General features: G+C 45.5%; 2 protein-coding genes across 5 annotated transcripts in view; one reads left to right on the top strand and one right to left on the bottom strand.

The window, feature by feature from the left end:
• Positions 1-820: 820 nt before the first annotated feature.
• On the bottom strand, positions 821-4,066 carry LOC128122716 (serine/arginine repetitive matrix protein 1-like). The gene is made up of 2 exons (XM_052758401.1): positions 3,744-4,066; positions 821-1,639 (listed from the first exon to the last, which is right to left on the bottom strand). The coding sequence occupies exons 1-2, from the start codon at positions 4,064-4,066 to the stop codon at positions 1,582-1,584; spliced, it is 381 nt and encodes a 126-aa protein (XP_052614361.1). The 3' UTR covers positions 821-1,581.
• The window catches only part of Rnf145 (ring finger protein 145), a 47,321-nt gene continuing 35,473 nt past the window's right edge, over positions 3,905-15,752 (top strand). The window contains exons 1-2 of one of the 4 annotated variants that reach the window (XM_052758400.1): positions 3,905-4,185; positions 10,207-10,419. In XM_052758400.1, the coding sequence (XP_052614360.1) occupies positions 10,236-10,419 (184 nt within the window). In that variant the 5' untranslated portion in view covers positions 3,905-4,185; positions 10,207-10,235. Of the gene's footprint in view, positions 4,186-4,429; positions 4,571-5,442; positions 5,464-10,206; positions 10,420-15,752 lie in introns of those variants that run through there. The other 3 variants (XM_052758396.1, XM_052758397.1, XM_052758398.1) reach the window with 3 other exon arrangements.

Raw genomic sequence — 15,752 nt, 5'->3', positions numbered from 1 at the left:
GCAGTAGCTGAGGGTTTTATATTTTGATTCTTGGGCAGAGAGAAGACACTGGGCCTCACATGGGCTTTTGAAATCCCAAAGCCTGACCCCACTGACATACTTCCTTCAACAGGACCACACCTCCTGATCCTTTCAAATAGTGCCACTCCCTGGTGACCAAGCATTCAAGTCTATGAGCCTACTGGGGGAGGATGCTCTCACTCACACCACCACACTCCCGTTAGTGGGCTATGTTGCCTAACGATGTATCATTTTCTTTATAGAATTAACTTTCAGAATGAAACCATGAGGATAGTTAGGTGGAATGAGATTCCTGGAGACTCTTTTCATTTAGACAGTTGATTATTGAGTGAGTGTGTGTGTGTGTGTGTGTGTGTGTGTGTGTGTGTGTGTGTGTGTAATATGTGTATTGCATACATGTGAGTATGCTTGTCTGAGCACATGGGAGTGAGCATGCAGACATCAAAGAAGGTCATCAGGAGTTCCTCCTCTATCTCTCAGCCTTCTTGTTGAGACAGGGTCTTTCATTTAATCAGAAGCTAGCCATTTGTCCAGGTTGGGTAAGCAGCAAGCTCTCGGGATTCACCTCTCTCGACCCCTCAATGCTAGGATATGGGTATCCATGTTCAGCTAGGCCTGACTTTTTATGTGGGTGCTCGAGAATTCAAATTCAGATCCTTATGCTTGCAGAACAAGCCTCTTACTCACAGAACTGTCTCCCCAGCCCCCTCAAATTCTCAATGTTGACTGCCCAATATTTTTAACTGGGTAGAAAAAAAATGTCTAGATACTCAGAAAAAATAGCTTAAGAATAAATGAACACGTGAAAATCTCCTCCCTCCCCCTTAAATTCTCAGTGTCGGCTACTCAAGCTCTTTGGAGGTTGATTTAATCATGTGAAATCTATGCTGATATCTCAACTCTGGCCTGAGAAGGCAGGCAGAGCCTACTGAACTGGCCATCAGTTATATGCAGATTTACCACAGGAGCCTAGTTCTATTAGGTTGTTGGCTGCGGTTGGCTTTATAAGGAATTTGGGAGGTAGTCATTCAGAATGACTAGACCTGCAGCAAACATGCCCAGCTCGGAACCCTGCACTGACTTTTGCCTGGCCGTCGGATGTATTTATGAAGAAAGGAAGATAACTTTAGAACCCTGCATGTTCTGTCAGTCGCCAGTCATAATCCATCACCTTTTCCCTTTCAGCTCCCAGGCTGTTCCTTTTATGATGAAGCTGTGGCATTCAGGCATTTCCTTAAGTCTGTTCCAATAAATGTAGTTCCTGGTTTTTCCTGCTTTGGGTGGCTGAGTGTCTCTTTCCAGGAAGTACTTACATTGTGACCCTTCTCTTTTATTTGTGACCTTCTTTCCAATCCCAGTTGCGTTCTTTTTTCCCTTGGGTTTTTCTTTTCCGTTTGATTTACTTACCTGCTTCTGGAGCCTCCCCAAACTGGATCAGCAGCAACAAGGTTCCTGCAGTAACCCTTTCATTACCAGAGTAATTTTCTTCACAAGCTGTTTTGAACTTCAGCATTTACAGGCCACTCCTGTAAAACTCAAAGGTAAAAGGGCATCTTGCTTTTACATGTCCAGTGAAGTCATGGTGAAGTTCTTAAGCTTTGAATCCATTTTCTTTCTCCTTTGAAAAGACAAAGAAAGGCAAGGGTTGAGGCAGGCCTCCCTTCCACTTAGGCAAAGCCCAAATCTAATGAAACAGTATTGTCAAGATTCTGCAGTTTATCTGAGGAGAATCAAGGCAACCGATCCAAATTAATGTTCTATGCATTTTGACTTCTTTGTTACCTGTTTTTGGCCTCATGTTTTCTTGACTCAGCCAGTAGTAGAACTCCGAGAGTGAAAGCTGAGAGAATGTCTTGCTAGCATGGGCAGCTTCCTATTGCAACCATTAGCCAGTGCAGTTTCTTACTTAGTAGGCTATATGCCGAGACTCATGAACCCACTGCTCTGTGATGTGACAGGTTTAATGTTTATTCCAGAGTGGCCTAAGGAACCTGAACAAAAGTGGTTATAAGGAGCTATGAACAGAATTCCCAGAAACATCTAAACCATGCTATGACATCAGTATATGTGACAGTTACTGTTAATCATTGATTTGACAAAATTAGAGTCACATGGGAACATGTCTGTGGAGGGCGTTATCTTGATTATTGGGATGCCATTCCTTGAGTAAGTTATCCTGGACTGCATAAGAGCGAGGAAAGCCAGACACTGAGCACTAACATGCATCCCTCTCTGCTTCTTGACCAGAGACACAAAGTGACAAGCTGTTCCAAGTTCCTGCTGCCTTAACTTCCCCCATAATGGACTGTACATTAAACAGCAAGCTGAAATAAATCCATTCTCCCATAAATTCTGCCTGGGTTTTATCACAGCCACAGGAAGATAAGCTAAGACACAACGAAAGGGAAGATATGTTATTGTGGATTTTACTGATGTCTCCCAAGATGGCATTGTTTACATATTACTTATTTTATGGATGTTTTATATGCATGTGTGTCTGTGCAACACGTGTTTGTAGTGCCCATGGAGACCAGAAGAGGGCATCAGATCCCCTGGGACTGTTGTTATAGCCAGGGCTGCCACCTGGGTGCTGGGAAATGAACCCACGGTGGGGGTGAGTGGGTGGGTGTTGTTCTCTGGAGAACAAAAAGTGCTTGTAACAGCTGAGCCATCTCTCCAGCTCTGATGGCATTGCCTAAATGTAGAGGTTGTGTTTACACTTGTAGCAAGGGAGACCCAGAGGTTAGAATTGTGTGTGTGTGTGCGTGTGTGTGTGTGTGCGTGTGTGTGTGTGTGTGTGTGTGTGTGTGTGTGTGTCTTAAGCAGTGGACACAAACATCAAGAATACTTATTTTGTCTTGTACAGGCATAAGGTGGAGCCTCTTGGCAAATTCGGAATGAGCTGGCATGGTGGCAGCACCTTACAAATTACGAGGTGTTCATCTTCTGTTACCTAGGCATTGCCTAATGAAAGGCCACACTAGTTTCTAGTGGCAACTGGTTCTCTAGGGACTAAACCAAAAGCAAGGAACAGCAGAGCAAATTGCAGGTTAATGGCGAGGCAAGGTAATATAGATGAACGTAGTAATAGGTCCCTGCAAAGTCCAGCCAAAGTCCTGGGATGAGTAATGCTCACAGCAAGCCTGGGGCCTTATGCTATGGGAACAGTTCCTGCTCTAAAAGCTTTGACATTTAAAATAAGGTAGGAATGTGTCACAGTACTAGAGCAGAACAAAGGGGACTCCTGGAGGTCGGGAAGAGGGTGTGTGCACAGTAACGTGTTTTGAACTTTGAACCAAAAGGAACGACAAACCCATTAACAGCATTTATTTTCATACGGTAGTTAATTATTTGCACCAAACCAAGTAGTCAGAATAGTCTTTGGGAGCAACTCCGAACCATCCACTCATCCAGCTTCCAACCTTTTACCGTATGTAGTCCCTGACGCCCTGGAGGCGATAGCCTTAGTCCAGTCAAGGAGGGAGTTAAAATTTGCTGTGGCGTTTGCACGCGGCAGGGACCAGTCTTTCACACTGTCCCACGTGGTCCCAGCAGGTGAGTGTGGGTGTGGGCGCGTGCGGCTCGTGGTGTCGGCGGGGTGAGCGCGAACACGTGTCAGAATGGCTGGGGTCACAGTGCTTGCCCGGGTGTAGCCTCACCCTGCCTCGGCATAGTCTCCCGGGCCGGCACCCGAGAGAAGCCGGCGTCTGGGGCCCACTCACCGGAGGCGGTGCGAGCAGATCCCGCCGTGAGCGATTGTGAGTGAGCGTGGGCGCGCGGGGGCCGGGCGATGGCAAGCTCGCGCGCAGGCGCAGAGTGCGCGAGCCGGCGGTCGCCGCAGAGCGCGGGGGGCGGAGCCGGAGCGCGGGGACCAGGCCATGGCGGCCGCCGGGCGCTGGTGCTGGCGCTCGGCCCGGGAGCGCCTTTGTCGCCGAGGACGATGGTGACCTCGCGGCTCGGGCCGCTGCCGCTGCCGCCGCCTCCGCCTCCCGAGACGCCGCAGCCGAGGCCGGACGCGGGAGAGCCGCCGCTGTGAGCCGCGCATACCGGGCCCCCCGCCGTCGCAGCCGAAGATCTCACCGGAGGGGCGGGCGACGGAACCGGGCAGCAGCGGACACCGCCATCCCCAGTGCCGCCCCGCAGGCAGGGAGGCTGCGGCTCCAGGTGACTGCGGTCAGCTCAGAGCATCCCGCAGGCCTGCTGCCCACTGCGCTTCCCCTCCCCCATCCTCGCTCCTCCCCGCCGCGCCCCCCTCCTCCTCCGGATCTTGGCCGGGGCCTGGTCCCCCTCCGCACCGCGCCCTCCCGCCCACCCCCCGAGCAGCGATCGGTCTCCTGTTACCTCCTCGCCGAGCCCCGTACTAGCTCCCGGGGCCTCGGCTGCCTCCTCCCTATCATCCCTTCTCTCCCGCGCCTGGAGAGGGAGAGAACCCTCACATTCCTGAGATGCCCTCACTCGGGCTCATCCCTCTCTTTTTTCCAGTACCCCGGTTGCCAGGCCTTTCCCGGTCTCCCTCGCAGAGGTGCCCAGTCCGGGCTCCTTTGCTCAGGTTTGCGTTTCCAACTTCCCCTCTTTTGCTGTTTTGGTCCACTTTGCTTCCAAGCTTCTCTCCCTCTTTGCTGGCGTCTCCCCTCCTCGCAGCCCCTAAACTCAGCCTAACCATGTGCAGGCGGTGCGTGGTTGCGGGGTTCAGAAATACCTGCTAAGCCCATTGAGGAGGGGGACCCCTGGCTCAGCGTGCAGTGTGTCAGACTCTTCACAGTCACGAGCTGCTCATCTCTCCCTTTACTGTGTCCTGGTTCCTTTTCCCGCTTGCCATCCCTCGGTTCCCCCTCTCCAGCTCTGCTTTCCCACCCTAGGACTCATGCTCTCTGTGGAATGGGCTCCCCATTCTATCTGGGGGTTAGGAACTTGGCTTGACTCTTCTAAGCACGCCTTTCGGTGTGTGGCGCGGCAGAGCCAGCACCCTTGGCGAGACAGGGGAGCACCCGGGCCTCTCCCTGGCAGAGTTTCTGCTCCACGTAATCCCCTAGCCTTGGGGCTGCTGCGTCCCCGCCGCGCTGCTGCTGCTGCTTCTGCTGTGCTGTGCTGTGCTGTGCTGTGCTGCCTGCTTGCCGCGAGCTGGCTTGGGGTTACTACAGTTCAAATGTATCTGAGAGAAGCAGGCGTGGGGAAGCGGGGGGGTGCGGAGGGGGGCGGGGAGAGAGCGAGCTGGGGCGGGGGAAGGGGCCTTTGCAGTGGGAAGGCATCAAAGATTAATGGATGGCTTTGCATCGCTGTCTGCAGTAAACAGGAAACTAGTCTGAAAGGAAAGGAGGGGACTGTGTGTGTCTGTATTTTCTAAAATACCGAGTGTGCAGTTCTGCGAATCTTGAACCAGGCCCAAAAGGATGAGCTGTCGGTGCTGCAGTCGTGACCCAGGCTGAGCGTCCAATGGCAGAGGTAGCATTGTTTTCCTTTCCTCTGTCCACCCCTTAACGTTGGACGACTGCTTTTGCACTTGAGTGTGGACTCGCATCGAGGTGGTTTCGGAGACGATGTGGAGTCACAGGATTGCTAGTAGTTTCTGTGGAAACCAAGTACATACAAAGTTAGCCAGCAGCACAGTGGGAGTGGGGAGGACTAGCTATATTTAAAACGTGTGCCAACGCTTATGTAAGGAAGTTCTTTCTCTTTCCTGCTTTCCCCTTTCTGGGCGGCGTTACTTCGGATTTTAGGGTCCGGCTTCGCCCTCTCGCTTTTTTTTTTTTTTTTTTGAAGGTCTTAGCATCCCCGACAGATGGACAGCTTTCCGCCCCCCCCATCTGCTTACCATCAGTTTTAGTTGATTTAGAGTTTTTCTGTAATTGCTGAGGGCAAAGAAAGAAGGTTAACGGTGATGGTTTTGTTTACGCTCTTTCAGATGAGGAAAGAGGTGTAACTTTCGGCCCCAAATTACCTATATTATCAATTTAAATCATCAGTAATTTTACATTGTGTTATGTATTATTCTTATTTTTGCGTTGTCTTTTTAAAAGGGGAGTTAAGGAGTTGTGGGATTCCTTTATTCTATTTTTTTTATAATACCACATTTTCTTTTTTTTTTTAATTTAAGATAGTTTTTCAGCAGAGCTCAACCATTACATATTTCTTATTATTAAGGACGCTTTATTTGATTTCTTCCTATTCAAAACTAAATATGGCAGTTTTAGGAAAATGAAAAATGCCCTGTGTTTCCTAACCCACAAATCCAGTGATAAACTATGCACATTATACAAGACGTTGCTGTTTCCAAGCGTTGGAAAAGCATTTCTTGAAACTGCTAGGGTTTGGTTTTTGGTGAGCATTTATTGAACCGTCCTTTCTGTTTCTGGGAAGAAAAGTTTTTGGTTTCTGGGAAGAAACATTTCAATTTTTTAGTTGCTGTGCTGTATAAAGTAGGTTTGAGTCATCTTTAGTTTGCGATGCTTGCAGAAACATTATGATGGAGAATTCATTTCCAGTTCTTTCCATAACTCAAGAAAGTTTTAGGATCTTGCAGGAAAGGTAAGAAGATAGTGCAGAAAGTTTATATTTTTGTATTTGGGTGTGGCAAACTGTTTGGTTTTGGTGTTCCTGAGTTTTTTGTTTTTGGTTTCTCTGTATCTCTGGCTGTCCTGAAACTCACTCTGTAGATTAGGCTGGCCTTGAATTCAAGGAGATCTGCCTGCCTTTTCCTCCAAGTGTTGGGATTAAAGACTTGTGCTACCACACCCAGCTGGTGTTTCTGTTTTAAGAGAATGAGCTTCAATTTTGTAAATGCTCATTAACCTTGTTTGACACTAGACCCAGGAAAATATATTAGGTTTGAACCAATCATTAAGGATATATAATTTCTATTATTTATTTAGTGTCTCTGTGTGGGCAGGTGTGCATATCTCTGTGCTGGTGCTATAGAGGTCAGAGGACAACTTGAGAGTCAGTTCTCACCTTCAGCCCTGTGGGTCCCAGAGATTGAACTCAGGTCCTTAGGCTTGTTTGAAAACATCTGAAGCTCTGAACCATCTTGCTGGCCCAGGTTGCTGTATTTTTGCCTTGTGTCCTCCTTATAATGTAGCAGTTTGGAAGGTGTAAATTATCTTAAGCTTCTACAAACATGGCAAATATCTCTGAATTTTATCTGGATGTTGGTTTAGTGAGTGCAGTGTTTCTCAACCTGTGGGGTGCGGCCCCTTGGGCAGCCTTCTATTTCCCAAAAATGTTTACATTATGATTCATAACAGCAAAATTAGTTATGAAGCAGTGATGAAAATAGGGGTCACCACAACATGAGGACTGTATTAAAGGGTCGTAGCATCAGGAAGGTTGAGAACCACTGGTTTAGTGTGTGGGGCTAGACTGCAGAGCATTGATTTTTATTTACGATGGTTCCCACCTGTTCCTATGTATGCCTACTTCAGAAAAGTTCAGAATGATACAGTTCTGAGAGATGGGGTTGGTCTTTCATGTTTTACATGTTTCTCCCATGTACTTCAATGTGGCATCTTACTAATGACTTACAACAGGTCCAGAAATGAAGGAAACATTGAATAAGTAATAGGTTTCTTCTTATGCGGGCTGACTTTATCTACTCCAGTTTCTTTAGACATTTGGCTCTTGAGTTAATCATGCTGATCTTTGTTTCTTGGATATTCTTCTAAACTGATAGCTGTAGGGACCCAAGGTTTGTTTTTATTAGTTTGTTTGTTACATTTGTGAGATAGGAGCTATAGGTGGGAATTTTTAGGAAACATGGACCTTTCGGCTAATGGATTTCTTTTGTTTATAGATTATCCCTGAAGGATTAGGCAGCACTTTTTTTTCTATCCATATTCAGATCTAGATTTCCACAATAGGAGTATGTGCTTCAATTTTCTCCTTTAGAGTTATGGTAAATGGGAAATACGATCACTTTGTAAGTAACATTATATCCAGAGGAAGGCACCAGATTAGATGAGTACTGACCATCAATACCAACTCAGTAATGCCCTCTTCTTTGTTGCACAGACGACAGTAGTGGTTTACACCGGATTCTAGAATAGACAGGAATGGTCACTTTTCCAGGATAATAATGTCATTATATAGTGCTTCTTTCGTTCCCCTCTAGGTTATAGGACGTCCCTTAGATACCCAAACCCGCGTGAGCTCAGATCCCTTTCATAAATGGCATACAGCTTATGAACAGCTTCTTGTATGCTTTTATTAAGTTGTATTCCTCTTCACTGGGGAGTGGTCTTGGGGTGGGTCCTAGGACAGCTTGTGGGGGTTGGTGCTTTCCTTTGATCATGTAGCTTCCGGGGCTCGAACTCAGGTTGTCAGGCTTGGCAGCAAGCACTCTCTGCTTGCTGAAACTACTCAACTGCACCCATGCCATGTTCAGACCATCTCCAGATGACTTACAATACCTAATACAGTCTGTGAACTAGGTAGGTAGTGTTTATACCATATTCCTTAGGGAACAGTGTTGAGAAAAGGTCTGCCCATATGCAGAACAAACATTGCAGTCTTTTCAAGCTGAGATTATTGCCTGCACAGATACAGAACCTGTGGATATGCAGAGTTGACTGTAGGAGCAAGAGCTTCCCTTAAGTCAGTGGTTCTCAACACGTGGGTCGTGACCCCCTTGGATATGATGTCCTGCATATCAGATATTTGTATTACAATTCTTAACAGTATTCATAGCAAAATTATAGTTATGAAGTAGCAACAAAATAATTTTGTCGTTATGGGCTCACCACAACACGAGGAACTGTATTAAAGGGTCACAGCATTAGAGAGATTGAGAACTACAATGTGGTTTGCAATTATGGCTGGTTATAGAGGTTTTATTTTTCCTGGTAGTTTTCTTCTTGGGACAGAGATCTGTTGTTTGAGTCCCACGGTATAGTTTTGTGTATGGGAACGTGATTAAAAGCTCTCACTCATTTCAAGTCATCAGCATTACAGTTTATTTATTAAGCAAATGGTAACATCGGCAGCATGTGTGTATGTGTGACAACATTGCCATTATGGGAATGATTGGCATAGGCTCATTAGAAACCTCTGACTGATGCGCTAAGCCTAGTTCCTTTGAGTGCAAAGTGTCGGAACTCGGAGTTCACAGGGGTTTCACAGGACGATGGGGCATTGACAGACACTTAACTGTAGCACAGCACGCTGTCACGATAATCTCCTTCAAAAATAAATGTTTTCATTTCTCCGGTAATGTCTGAAATTACTGCCAAAGCTAGAAATGTGCTTAGCTTTCTCAGCAGAATTCTTCAAAGGAGATCGTCAGAGCCAAGAGTCCAGAATTCTCCGTGCTCCTGAAGCTCTCCTTTCTCCACTTGGGTTGCCGTGTGTACATTCCTTGGATTAATTTGTAGCTATTTCATCAGCTTTTGAGATCCTGATAACTGCTTTCCAGTTCCTTCCTGTCTTCCTTTTTATCTCCATTATCTCTGCTTCTCCTTGTGTAAGCAAGGACCTTACGGACTCAGTGCTTGGCATCTCCCACGGCCATGCAAGTCTGCTGCCACTCATTGGGTGAGCCTCATTTGCCATCTCCGAGGAGAGACTGTGAGAATTCCAAATAAGTGTGGAAAAAGGAAACAGTGTCACCAGTTATGTTTCTTTGTGTCTTCCCTGAATATTCTCTACATCGTCTGTTCAGTTCCGCATGCAGCTGGGACTGTTACTTGGTATAAGTTTGCATCACAGATACAAGGCCATAGGTTTGCCCTCCAGCACTGTAAAAAGGAACAAAGGGAATACTTAGTGCTTCAGTTTTGACTGTGAACCATTAAGGGTAAGGACGTACCTAGGTAAGATGCAGAGAAGTGAACCTGCCACACTTTCATTAGAACTTTAGGCTTTTTCATTTAGTAAATATTTTTAACATCTTCTCTCCTCAGTCTCAAATAACTACATAGGGAGGGTATTTTTTTTTTTTTCAAATTAAAGCATTCTCACAGAGTGCTTTTGTTGCTAAGTCAGGCAGTTTGGAGGTAGTGGCTTCTTGAAGTTTGGAAGTGTGAATGTTTAGTCTGAATCATGTTGCGGGTATATCTGAAAGTGAGAGCATTTTGATGTAATTTAAATATGGAAACAGTAGAGATTTTTCTGGGACAACCCATTAGATTCTTGAGAGGCTCTCAAAAGGTGGTCTGTGTTGACTTTTCTTTACATATTGTGTCTTCTGACTTTTAGGTCTGCTCCAAGAAAACAAAAACAAAACCATGGCTGCAAAGGAGAAACTGGAGGCAGTGTTGAACGTGGCCTTGAGGGTACCAAGCATCATGCTCCTGGATGTCCTGTACAGATGGGACGTCAGCTCCTTTTTCCAGCAGATCCAAAGAAGTAGCCTCAACAACAACCCCCTTTTCCAGTATAAATATTTGGCTCTTAATATGCATTATGTAGGTAAGTGTCTGCATGCATTTTCTGGCTTTATGATGAGTTCGTATCCATTTATATGTTAAAAATTATTTCTTCTGATTATACTAGAATTATATCATTTCCTCCTTCCTCCTTCCTCCCTCCAAACCCTCCCATGTACTCCTCCTTGTTTCTTTCCATACTCAGAATATTTTTTCTTTAATTGCCATTACATCCGTTTTTTAACATCTGGATCGAATGAACCTCCAGTACATGGAGTTGACTGTACTAATGGCTGTGTCTGCAGTTTTGTTTATAGTTTTATTTTAGCATGGTATAGGAATTCCTAGAACTAGAGGGGAGCAGGATTTATTTTTTCAAGAATAAAATTAGAAGGCACGGGTAAACATTTTTGCTTTTAATGTGATGAAATGTAAATAACGAGAGATATTTTTTCTGGAATTTGGCCTCTTCTAATTTGGAGTTAAGTAGTAATTGCCAAAGTAAGCTTTATAAAATGCAATATTTCTTATTAATTTTTTTTCTTTTATATGTGTATGAGGGTTTGCCTATATGTAAATGTAACACATCCATGCAGTGCCTACAGAGGCCAGAAGAGGGCGTTGAATCCCTTGGAACTGGAGTTACAGATGGTGGTTATAAGCAGCCATATAGGTTCTGGGAACCAAGCCAGGGTCCCGTGGAAGAGGAGACAGTTCTCTTAACTGGGGGAGCCATCTCCCCAGCCTTTCTTACTATTCCTGAGTCAAAGCATTATATCACTTGCAAATATAATACTTATTTCAACTAACTGAAATTTTATAGTGTAGTATTTTCTTCCTTGGAAAAAGATAATCCTAGAATTAAACTTAGGTTAAAGAAAGTAAAGATACTCAGGCATGAAACAAAATTTACTCAAAAATAACTTTGAGCTTAGGAACAAATGACATGATTTTAGTTACCAACTCTATTGTCTGGCTCCAAACATAGATTAAATGGTGCATTATTATACTTCAAAACAATTTTGTTATTAAATTTATAGAGCAACAAAGTATATCTTTTATAAAATTGTGGACAATTGTCCTGTCTTTGTGACATTTTATCTGTAGAAGAGTTTTCTGAGCTCCAACACTTAGCCCTTAGAAGCCTGTAAGAGTGTACCAGGTCTGTCATTGTGGGAAGAAGTGAGGCAGGGTAGGTTTGGTGAACTCATCTTTCCCATATGACACTACCTTGAGAAAATGTGTGACACGAGGGTTATGTTGCAGACACTAGAATGATTGTTCAGCCTTAGGCTTTTTATGTTAACCAGTTTATGGAAAGCGGTTCCAGTCAGCTGTTAAACAGAGACTAGACTTAGATTTTTTTAGCTTAATCTGGTAAGTATTTCACACTGTGGCTTAAAAAAATGCCTTTATCATATATTATTTCTAAAATGTTTGGAAGTTACTCTAAAACAGTTGTCTAATAAATAGAAGCATTAATTTCAGAAATTGAATAGGTTCTGATACAATTGAAATCTACTCTGGTTTATAACTTCGGCAACTCAGTTGAGCTTTTATTCTTTGTGTTTTTTTTTTTTTTTTTTTTTTTTTTTCTGGTTTTTCAAGACAGGGTTTCTCTGTATAACAGCTCTGGCTGTCCTGGAACTTGCCTTGTAGACCAGGCTGGCCTCTAACTCTGCATGCCTCTCCCTCCTGAGTGCTGGGATTACAGGTGTGCGCCACCACTGCCCAGCTTAGCTGAACTTTCTCAAATATGGTGATTAGGTAGGTCCACGGTAGGGTAAGCACAGCCATAGTGTTTTGTTGTTTGTTTGGGGGGGCGGGGGGGGGGGGCTCTGTCAGAGTATTGTATAATCTAATGCTTCTGTTTACAGAATACATTGTAAAACTTCTCAAATGTCAAAGTATTACATTTATGTTCAGAAGTCAGAACATTAAAAGGTGTATGTTAAAGTGTTCCCCTGTCTGTTCTTGGTTACAGTCAGTGTAGCTGTTATTTCCTCCGGTAGGATTCTGGGTATTGTCTGTGGGTGCAGTTACTATGACTCCATGTGTTTCCCTTTTCTCTGTGATAGAAGTCGGTAGTGGGCCTGTCTCAGAAGCCTTGGCCTGCCTTGTTTATGTGGAAACGTCTCTACTGTGCTCACATGCTCATGTTTATTTTTTGGTTGAGACATAGTTATACTATGTAGTTCAGGCTATCCCCAGCTTCACCATCAAAGCTCTGTCTCAACCTCCCAAATGATCTCCTTACCAGATGCACAGGTGTCTGCCACACCCAGGAATATAGTTTTGTGCTTTTTTTTTTTTTTTTTTTTTTGGTTTTTCGAGACAGGGTTTCTCTGTGTAGCTTTGCGCCTTTCCTGGGACTCACTTGGTAGCCCAGGCTGGCCTCGAACTCACAGAGATCCGCCTGGCTCTGCCTCCCGAGTGCTGGGATTAAAGGCATGCGCCACCACCGCCCGGCTAGTTTTGTGCTTTTTTTTTAAATGTTGGCACATTCTCTAGACTGCCAGCTTGTAAGATTCTACTGAAATGCCCCTCTCCCCCCAAGTGCTAGGGGTTTTTGGGTCAGTTTCACTCTTAAGAGTTTGGAGCTGAGTATGATGGTGCATGCCCAGAATCCCAGTACTTGGTGGGCTGAGGAAGGAGGAGCCTGAGTTTGCTGCCAGCCCAAGCTACTTCAGGAGACCCCCATCTCAGAAAAACCGAGAGAGAGAGGAAAAAAGAGTTGTGTTGTATTGTGTTTCATTAATTCCGTGATTTCTTTATTACGTTGAACTCGTTGCTGTGTTTGGAACTTACCTGCATATGCAGGTCACGGTGTGGGGTTGAGTCATTTCTCCTCGACAGCTAATGCCAGTCTATTAATTGAGTTCTCTTTTATAAGGTGAATTTTTGTGTTTGCTCTGGTCCATTCCAGCAGTGTCCTGTTCTTTTAGCCTTGTGGGCTTGTGTCCTGTAGCACACTGTCTTCTGTTTACTCAGGGCTTAGCTATTTTATTGCCCAAGACAGTTAGTTCCTTCTTTCTTAGTGCTTTTATTATTACTTTCCCCTCCCTCCCTCCCTCCCTCCCTCCCTCCCTCCCTCCCTTGCTTCCTTTCTTTCTGAGGAGAGGAAGTCTTTTAAAAATTAATTTTATAAAATCATTTTTTCCCAAAAGGCAGGACTCAATTTGAAATAATCATCAATCCTGTTCTCATCAAGATTCAAAATTATATAGCTTTTGTTGGTTTTCTGTGAGCGTTTAATTACCTAGTTTCATTTCTCAGACAAAACACCCTGTCACGAGATTCTCAATGGTCTGTGTATATCAATTTATTAAGGGGTTCTGTGGGGAAAACAGACTCACTGATACACACTGAAACGATGCTGTCACCTCTTCGTCTCCCAGGGAAAGATGGGGAAAGCTCCAGACCAGGTCGCTGAACTGTGTGTCAGGAAACCTTCCATGTCCAAGAGAGAACTCGCAACCTCTTCCTCCCTCCCTTTTAAGAGGTCAGGTAGGCAGGCAAGAAGCACCTCCTCTGTCAGGCCAGAAAGCCCAAAGTCATGGGCAGAGCGAATACCCACTACAGCCCTGTTGACGTTTTACTGCCATTGTATTGTTAGTGTGAAATGGTAGCAGAAGGATGTTCTTTTCTGTGAAAGCCTAGGCAGCTTGTCTATATTCAAGTTTTTTGATCTCTCAGTGGCCTCCAACTGGGTAATCGGATAGACTGGCTGGTCACTGAACCCCGGGGTCTCCTTGTTGCTGTCTCCCCAACACTGCTATTGTAAGCATGCACCGTGCCCAGCTGTTTGTTTTGCCCTGGGTCGGGGGATCTGAGAATCTGCAGGCCCTCCTGCTCGCAGGGCGAGTGTTTCATTTTCATTTTGTTTGTTCTTTCTGTTGCTGTGATAGAACACTGACCAAAAACGACTTGAGAGATGCAAGTGTTTATTTTGGCTTACACTTCAGGTCGCAGTCCATCGACCAGTCACAGTCTGTCATTGAGGCAAGTCAGGGCTGGAGCTGAAGTCCAGACCATGGGGGACACCGCTTCCTGCTGCCTTGCCCACTGGCTTATGCTCAGCTAGCTTTCTCATACAGCCTAGGCTCGCCTGCCCAGGAACAGTGTCACTCATAGTGGGCTGGGCCCTCCACATCAACCTTTAGTCAAGATTATCTCACAGATGCGGCCCCAGGCGAGCTGGATCCAGGCAGTTCCTCAGTTGAGGTTCCATCTAAGTTATGTCAAGTTGACAATAAGAACTGACAAGTGTGTCCCCCCTGCCCCCCTTCTTTGTCTAACTTACTCCTTTATTCCTTATAACTCCCCCTCCTTCCTTTTCCTCTTCTTTCTTTCCTTCCTTCTTCCCTCCCTCCTTCCCTCTCTCCCTTCCCTTCCTCCTCCTTCCCTCCCTTCTTTGCATCAGGCAGGATCTTCATATATACAGGTGGCTACTTGCTATGTAGCCCAGGTTGGCCTTGACCTCTCAATCCTCAGCTTTATAGTCTTGCACCACCGTGCTCAGAATTCAGACTCCTTTGGTGTTGATGTTGCTCAGGATCGGTGTCGGTTTTCGCCTTTGGTTGTTTGGGTGATCTCTCAGGGTTTTGCCTGCAAACCTGTAACCGTTGTCCACTGCCTTTGCCTCCTTTGTGTGGGGTTAGTGTTCTTCCACTGTGAGCCGAGATACTCTGTTCACACTCTCCCGTGTTGCTGTGCCGCCTTGTGAAGGTTAGGTCTCTGTTCCAGAGATCCTGAGTACCTTTCGGGTCACACGGGGCTGTCTGTTATCTCTGTATCTTAGCTGGTATGTAATCTTCAGGGAAAGCTTCCCTAACCACCTGCTAGATGTCTTCACTTGACCAGCCTGGACACCTGCCTTGCCACCAGTCACTGCACTCAGCACCTTGACGTCATGGCCGACTTCCGCTTCCTCTTGTGTTTACTGTTTCAATAGCAGAACTGTCCTCTTGATTACCCAAGCCAGAAAGTTCACAACCACTTCCATTTCCTTGTTTTCACCCACTCATGCAGAGAGCAGCACTTAGCTCTGTTTAAATATGGATCTCACTGCAACTCAGTACCCCAAGCCACTGCTCTGACCAGGCCCCCAGTTCTTCCCCAGTCCTACCATCTCTCTAATAATAAATCAACAGGTTCATCGGTAACATGGTTTTTAATTCTATTTTATGTATATGAGTATTTTGTCTGCATGGATGTCTGCACATGCCATATGTGCCTGATGCCCATGGAGGCCAGAAGAGGGCATCTGATCTCCTGGGATTGAAATTACAGGCAGTGGTGTGCTGGGAATCAAACCTGGGTCCCCTGCAAGAACAAGTGCTCCTAACTGCTGAGCCATCTCTCCAGCCCCAGTCA

This window comes from Peromyscus californicus, unplaced genomic scaffold (genome assembly GCF_007827085.1).
Source record: "Peromyscus californicus insignis strain IS unplaced genomic scaffold, ASM782708v3 Scaffold_3__1_contigs__length_106647218, whole genome shotgun sequence".
In the NCBI taxonomy this organism is placed as follows: domain Eukaryota; kingdom Metazoa; phylum Chordata; class Mammalia; order Rodentia; family Cricetidae; genus Peromyscus; species Peromyscus californicus.
This window is presented reverse-complemented; position numbering and strand designations above follow the sequence as displayed.